The sequence below is a fragment of the Bison bison genome, unplaced genomic scaffold, assembly GCF_000754665.1.
Source record: "Bison bison bison isolate TAMUID 2011002044 unplaced genomic scaffold, Bison_UMD1.0 scf7180017864118, whole genome shotgun sequence".
Classification (NCBI taxonomy): Eukaryota; Metazoa; Chordata; class Mammalia; order Artiodactyla; family Bovidae; genus Bison; species Bison bison.
The window spans coordinates 4,028,312-4,036,185 of record NW_011494690.1 but is presented as its reverse complement, the minus strand read 5'-3'; the positions used below and the strand labels follow the sequence as shown (position 1 = coordinate 4,036,185).

At 37.8% G+C, this 7,874-nt stretch overlaps 1 protein-coding gene across 2 annotated transcripts in view; it reads right to left on the bottom strand.

Annotated features, from left to right (window-relative positions):
* Window positions 1-821: 821 nt before the first annotated feature.
* SECISBP2L (SECIS binding protein 2-like) overlaps window positions 822-7,874 on the bottom strand; it is a 61,225-nt gene continuing 54,172 nt past the window's right edge. For both annotated transcript variants that reach the window (XM_010839523.1, XM_010839524.1), the window contains one exon: window positions 822-5,079. In XM_010839523.1, the coding sequence (XP_010837825.1) occupies window positions 4,397-5,079 (683 nt within the window). In that variant the 3' untranslated portion in view covers window positions 822-4,396. The remainder of the gene's footprint in view (window positions 5,080-7,874) is intronic.

The following is a 7,874-nucleotide window of genomic DNA, read 5'->3' as shown; positions in this document are numbered from 1 at the left end:
GACTGCAGCACCAACCAGTAGCTGAGTAGGGCCACTAACGGTCTTTCATTGACAGCTGGTCCCTTGGGATAGCGGCCCACTGGGGCGACGACCGATGGCTGAACAAGACCACCAGTGGTCCCAGGGTAACTGATGCCTGGTAATGACATGCAGGGTAATGGGTGCACATCAACATTCAGTCACATGCTAAGAGCTGTGAACAACTGGCCATGCTCTATTACTCAATACTCTGTAATGGTCTATATAGGAAAAGAATGTGGATATATAGATGTGTGTAACAGATTCACTTTGCAGTACACCTGAAACACAACACTGTAAATCAACTACACTCCAATTATTAAAAAAAAAAAAAAAAAGCATACCAACCACAGGACTGAATTTAAATCCTAGTTCTGCTATTTACCAGCTGTTGAAACTTGGGCAAGTTACTTAACATCTCCATGATTCTTTCATCATCTAAAAAGTGAGAAATTATCATAGTATTTCCTCACAGGGTTGCTTGAGGATTGAGTTAATATTGGAAAATGGCTTAGAACAATGTCTGGCACAGAGTAATTAGCATATAAAGGAGATGGAATCTGTAGGAGCCTTTTCCTAACACTAAGATGGTCTCTGGCGAGACTGTTATACCCATGACACAGATCACACTAATCATCCAAAACAGATTTTTACTAATGACTTCGTCTTGCAAATTTCATAACCTTCGTGGATTAACCCAGGAGAGCACTAAGGGATACCATAAGCTGAACTCTTATTATTTTCTCTATCCTACACATTGGGGAAGTCATAATACCTTAAGCACCTATTCTGAAACAAGACGACTACATTTCAATAATCATTTTATTAGTTACAGAAGAATCTCCACTAGTATTTACATAGTGCAAAAAAGCTGTTATTACCCTCTAAAATGTGATATAACAATCATCCTTCATACAGCAAAAGAACAAGATGAAAATCCCTTCATGTTATAATTCATAATAATTTTGCTAGCTTTTAATTAGAGCATTACAATTAAGACATTAAATTATAAATTCATGTGGTATATTTAGAAATTAAATTACAAAATAATACAAATCCTTTTAAAGTGTGATGTGCCAACAAAGTTTAAATTTTTATCATTAATTAGGATTCAGATTTCAGATTAGGCAAACAGTTTGGTTGATTCCGGAAGTGTGTAAAGTTTGGAAGGAACAAGGTAGGAGGAAGATAATAAATTACTTCACAAAAAATTTTTAAAAACCAAAAAAAAGTAAACAGACAAGTTAATGTTCTACCTTGTTGGCACAACATACAGAAAATACTTAAATGACAGGTTTATTTTTAAGCAAACAGCAGCTTTACAAACAGTAATACTTCTTTATACATATATTAAAGTAACAATGTGTTAGGATTGAACAGTTTTATGTTAGAGTTGAAAAAATGAATGTGGAGTTCACTACTCATTTGCACACTGTAACTCCCACCCCACCCACCTCCCCCAGCTTATTAAGAAATCAGGCAAGTACATTATTTGGATATTAATTTCTCAATATTTAAACTATGTGAATTCCTTTTGACTAATTCTTTTCCAAATACTGGAAGCATATAAAATACCATCTCTGCAAAAAGGACCTCCAGTCAAAGCCTTTAAAAACTTTTCAATGTATAACACACATTTTTCCCCCCATCTTTAGTCAAAAGAAATATATTACATCATTTACAAACATATTTAAACCAAGAGTTAAGCTAATATGAACATTTTGTCTTTTGAGAAGTAATCTTCACAGCAAACAAACCTACTGAAGCAGAAATCTAATTGTGGGAGTGCAATTCATACTTGAATTCATATACTTAAGTACTGAAATAGAAATCTAATATCAATTATTGCCAGTAAAACAATCTCTACACACGAAGAAAAAAATCACTACGTTTTTTATTTCTTGTGATGATAAACCCTTACTCTTACCATTAGATCTCTCTAGATCTCCAAAGAGCCACTCACCCAGATCCAGAAAAAAATCCTTTCCTAATTTCACACCTCCGCCTGCATACAATATACATACATGCCAGAATTTATCTAAAGGAAATGAATTATAAAGACATTATCAATAATTACTTAAGCATACATCCTACATAGTAGCATTTCCTTTAATAAATTTTGGGTTGTCCTGTAGAGGTCAACTGTCTCATATAAAAAACGCTGTGGTCCCTTGGTTTGCTTTGCTGGCAGAAGATCCTGCACATGCAAGAGCATTTATCAAACACATAATTGAACACTTCTGAAGGCTATAGCAAAATTCAAAGCTACTGGTGTTCTGAAGATTTCCTCAACTTCCCTTTTGATACAAATGTCAAAAATCTAAAATGACAATTCTCATTCAGTAGAGGTATAAAATATAAGAAACCTTTGAAAAGCCATTCATTATTTTAAGATCAAGAGTTATCTGAATCACTGACACCAAGCAAAGGAAATTTACACCATTAAAAAGTATGAAAAGTTTTCAATTTACTTTTAAGACTGTCAGTAATTCAAAATCTCTATCATTTCTTTAAATCAATGAACACTTCCAAATGTACAGAGACACAAAGATCTGCCACATATAAATCCATGATTACCACTTGAGAGGCTTCATTCCTTACATGCTACATTTCTTTAAGTACTGGACACTTTGTGCCTAAGAAGTCTATGCTGAAAAACAGTTCAGACAGGACACTACAGTAATGTCCCCTTTTAGCACACTAATAAAGTTGTTAGACTGACATTTCCTACACAGCAACGCTCATAAACTTTCACAATTCACAAACAAGTCAGTCATCAACCAAGAATCTGGTTTCACCAGTAATTAAATGCCAGGATTATAAAACATCAATACCAGAACAGTAGTCCCAATGCTTCAGTAAAGAATCTGCCCAATTCACCTCGGTGAGGCAAAGCTCTCTGCCCCATAAAACCTGGACAAGGAAAACACCCCTTCCTCTTCACTTCTGTGCCTGCTTATGGGAGTTGAAAGTGTAAATCTGGCACGCGTCTGTGTGTATGTGTGCACGCACACACAAATTGGCCAACTGGAGGTGGTTGGAGGGAAGACAGAAAAAAGGTAATTCCTAATTCTCCCACCATCATAAACTTGCAAAGGTTACTACCAGGTGGTGACTGATTAGTAAAACATTTAGCTCATTAACTTTAATTTCTCCCAAGAGTTTAAACATCCCAGAAGAAGGGCAGAGATAAACAATGATCTAGAATTAATACCTGCGCCTACCTGCAAACTCTAAAATCTAACAGTTTCAGCACAATTAGAACAACTTTCTCTTTTCTTCAAAACTTCTTTCAAGCCTTGATTATCAGGATACATGTTACAACTGCATACAGTTTCTTTCCCTGACTCCCATCAGTAACTATGGTCAGTGTTATGTAGCAGGTGCTCAAGGTTAGGGACAAAGTAGTTTTCTTAAAAGGTGCAATGATTTTTCACTCTGGACAAGTCTGAATACCCAATCAAATCCATATCTGAAGTCCAGAGAATCCCAAGTCAGAAGCATGCAAGAGAACACACTAGTGTAAGACTTTGTTTCTGGATAATTTACATGTAAGTGCTGTAGTCATACAACCGGTTACAGTTATTCACCTGTCAAAATTTGCCTAATTTTATGCAAATACAACTATGTACAAGAGCATTCCTGAGGTAATTAAGAAGCAAATGTGAACCAGAAACCAGAAGGCCCTCTAATGGGCAACTTCTCACTATTTAAACACCTATCACTTTGCACAAATAAGGCCAGCTCTCATCTGTCATGGTGGTTCCCTTGCCAGCCCAAGTATTGGAGGCTCTACTTAGCCAACCAACTTTAATCAATTATAATGATCAGTGACTACTGAAATGAGCATTTGTGGACTGAATACAAGTTGCATCAATTTTTAACACAAATCACTGTGAACTTAGTTACCCTCAGCCATTTTTTAAGTTTTCTAACTCTACCTCCAGGTTTCTTTTATTTTAAAGAAACCCAAACAACTTTTTGGCCAGACAGTTAAGAGTATAGGAGGTGCAGTCTTGAAGCAAACACTGGTAATTGCTCCTGTCCTTAGAACCTCCATCTGTAGCTTTCAAAATGACTAAATAGGCATTTTAAAATTACTTTCTTTAAAACCTGGTCTTCTTTTAAAATCATTACTGTCCATAAAAAGGCTGAAACAATTCTGAATTTTCCACACAGTTCTTAGAAAGACACAGATGCTAAGTATCAGTTAGGCTATGGATCACAAAACAAGTAAAAGAAAGCTAAAAAATATTTGTCAGGAATTAAATACATATATTAAATACTAGACAGTGCAAAATGTTGAGATGAAGCATGAAAGATTTATAATGGCTGTAACCCTTATGTAGTTTGAGACAGACAGCTGACATTTCCTGAGTTATAGATCTGGGGGTGTATAATTAGAATCAGAGTGCTCCTTGTTCAGCGAGCTGCAGTTGCTGGGCTTCTGCTGTTCCTGGCTTGCTTGGTGATCAGTAGTCCAGGCCTCGCTATCCATCCCTGGCTCTAGCACCTCAGCCGCTTCTGCTTCCTCTTCCCCACTTTGCTCTGCATTATCTTCCTCAGAACCATTAAGGGTTTTTCCAAGCTGAAGAGTTTCCATCGTTCTCTGGGTCTCAGAGACCCAAGACTCAATTCTACTATTGAGCTGTACTTCTACAGATATGGGTTCGTGAGCATAATCTTCCTCCTCCTCCTCCTCCTCATCGTCCTCTTCTTCAAGCATGCCAGGTACAAGAGTGCTGGTGGTGCTGGTGATGGAGGAATTCAGAAGATCCCGGCAGCTGCCATCCAAAGAGCCAGTCTCTGTACTCTGCTGTGAGGCCCATTCCAGGTCATCGGGCTTCACCTCCTCTTTATCGCCCACTGCTGATTTTCCAGGGTTTGTAGCTGAGGTAGTACTGCCTGCAGTCACTAATGACGCCTGCTTACCAACAGGGGCTGTGTCAAATGGAAGTTTATTGGGTTTTTCAGATGTGCTATGCTTACAAGAAACTTCTCTCTCGTTTTCTGATGTTTCCAGCCCATCGGAAGTTTCCACCATGTTTCTCCAATTTGTTTCTGCAAATATCAAACAGATTTTTAAAAAATCAGAACAGTTTCAGAATCATGCAACTTTCAGAAGTAGAAGAATAGGCTACAGAAATCTGTTGGCTCACTAACTGAAAAAACTAAAAACTTAGCTTATTCTAGTACTAGTTTAAATGTTATAAATGGAAAACAGCTCTCAAAAATATTTCTTTAAATCAGTACATTTAACATAAAGCAACAAAAAGGCCAAAATAAGTATATTAATACTTCAGAATGCAGAAGATCCAATAGTACTAGAAGCTCACTGACTCTCATGTATTCACAAAAATCAAAGAACTGCCTAACGTTTTTTGGCCCTGAAGTGTCCTGGGATCAAGGATCCACAAGTCACAGATGGCAGAGCCAAAATGCCCATTAGAAAGGCTCTGATGAAAAAAAGAAAAGAAAGAAAGAGTTCTGACAGGTTTACATTGTGCTCGTTTAGCAAGTTATCTCAAAGCTGTCTCTTGGCCTGTAACGGAACTTGTGTTTCCATTTATAGCAAAGAAGCCATGCACGCATTTCTAACATTTGTGAAAATGTGTTTTATAATATATGTATGTTGCTTGGCTTACCAAGTGACCCTGGAGCCAAAAAAATAATGTTACTATACAATACAGTGGTGACAGTCTGTATTATTTTTAACAACAGTAGTCAGTTTACAGCAAAAATGTACTAGGAATCAGGAGATGAAGAGCAACTCTCGCACATACTTTTTGTGAGTTTTACTTTTTCCATTTAATTTTTTATCACTGAGATATAACTGACATAAAACATAATAGCTTCAGGTGCACAACATAATGATTCAGTATTTGCACATACTGAGAAATGATCACCACAAGAAGTCTAGTTAACACCCATCCCCATTCGGAATTATTTCTTTCCTTAAGATCTACCCTCTTAGCAACCTTCAAATATGCAGTCCAATATTATTATTATAGTCACAATGCTGTACATTAGATACCCGTGCCTTATTTGTAACTGGAAGGTGGTAATTTTTTAACCTCCTTCATCCATTTCACCCACCCCTAGTCTTCATGCTTCTGGCAACCACCAATCTGTTCTATCTATGGGGCTTGGGGGATTTCTTTTTCAAGATCCACATAAAAATGAAATCATACGGTGTCTGTCTTTCTCTGACTTATTTCACTAATGCCCTCAAGGCTCATCCTTGTTATCATAAATGGCAAGATTTCATTATTTTTAATGGCTCTATGCAATGAGGTTCGTGACATTGTGCAGGAGACAGGGATCAAGACCATCGCCATGGAAAAGAAATGCAAAAAAGCAAAATGGCTGTCTGGGAAGGCCTTACAAATAGCTGTGAAAAGAAGAGAAGCGAAAAGCAAAGGAGAAAAGGAAAGATATAAACATCTGAATGCAGAGTTCCAAAGAACAGCAAGAAGAGATAAGAAAGCCTTCTTCAGCAATCAATGCAAAGAAATAGAAGAAAACAACAGAATGGGAAAGACTAGAGATCTCTTCAAGAAAATCAGAGATGCCAGAGGAACATTTCATACAAAGATGGGCTCGGTAAAGGACAGAAATGGTATGGACCTAACAGAAGCAGAAGATATTAAGAAGAGATGGCAAGAATACACAGAAGAACTGTACAAAAAAGATCTTCATGACCCAGATAACCACGATGGTATGATCACTGACCTACAGCCAGATATCCTGGAATGTGAAGTCAAGTGGGCCTTAGAAAACATCACTACGAACAAAGCTAGTGGAGGTGATGGAATTCCAGGTGAGCTATTTCAAATCCTGAAAGATGATGCTGTGAAAGTGCTGCACTCAATATGCCAGCAAATTTGGAAAACTCAGCAGTGGCCACAGGACTGGAAAAGGTCAGTTTTCATTCCAATCCCAAAGAAAGGCAATGCCAAAGAATGCTCAAACTACTGCACAATTGTACTCATCTCACACGCTAGTAAAGTAATGCTCAAAATTCTCCAAGCCAGGCTTCAGCAATACGTGAACTGTGAACTTCCTGATGTTCAAGCTGGTTTTAGAAAAGGCAGAGGAACCAGAGTTCAAATTGCCAATATCTGCTGGATCATGGAAAAAGCAAGAGAGTTCCAGAAAAACATTTATTTCTGCTTTAATGACTATGCCAAAGCCCCTGACTGTGTGGATCACAATAAACTGTGGAAAATTCTGAAAGAGATGGGAATACCAGACCACTTGATCTGCCTCTTGAGAAATTTGTATGCAGGTCAAGAAGCAACAGTTAGAACTGGACATGGAACAACAGACTGGTTCCAAATAGGAAAAGGAGTACGTCAAGGCTGTATATTGTCACCCTGTTTATTTAACTTATAGGCAGAGCACATCATGAGAAATGCTGGACTGGAAGAAACACAAGCTGGAATCAAGATTGCCGGGAGAAATATCAATAATCTCAGATATGCAGATGACACCACCCTTATGGCAGAAAGTGAAGAGGAACTCAAAAGCCTCTTGATGAAAGTGAAAGTGGAGAGTGAAAAAGTTGGCTTAAAGCTCAACATTCAGAAAACAAAGTTCATGGCATCCGGTCCCATCTCTTCATGGGAAATAGATGGGCAAACAGTGGAAACAGTGTCAGACTTTACTTTTTTGGGCTCCAAAATCACTGCAGATGGTGACTGCAGCCATGAAATTAAAAGATGCTTACTCCTTGGAAGGAAAGTTATGACCAACCTAGATAGCATATTCAAAAGGAGAGACATTACTTTGCCAACAAAGGTTCGTCTAGTCAAGGCTATGGTTTTTCCTGTGGTCATGTATGGATGTGAGACTGT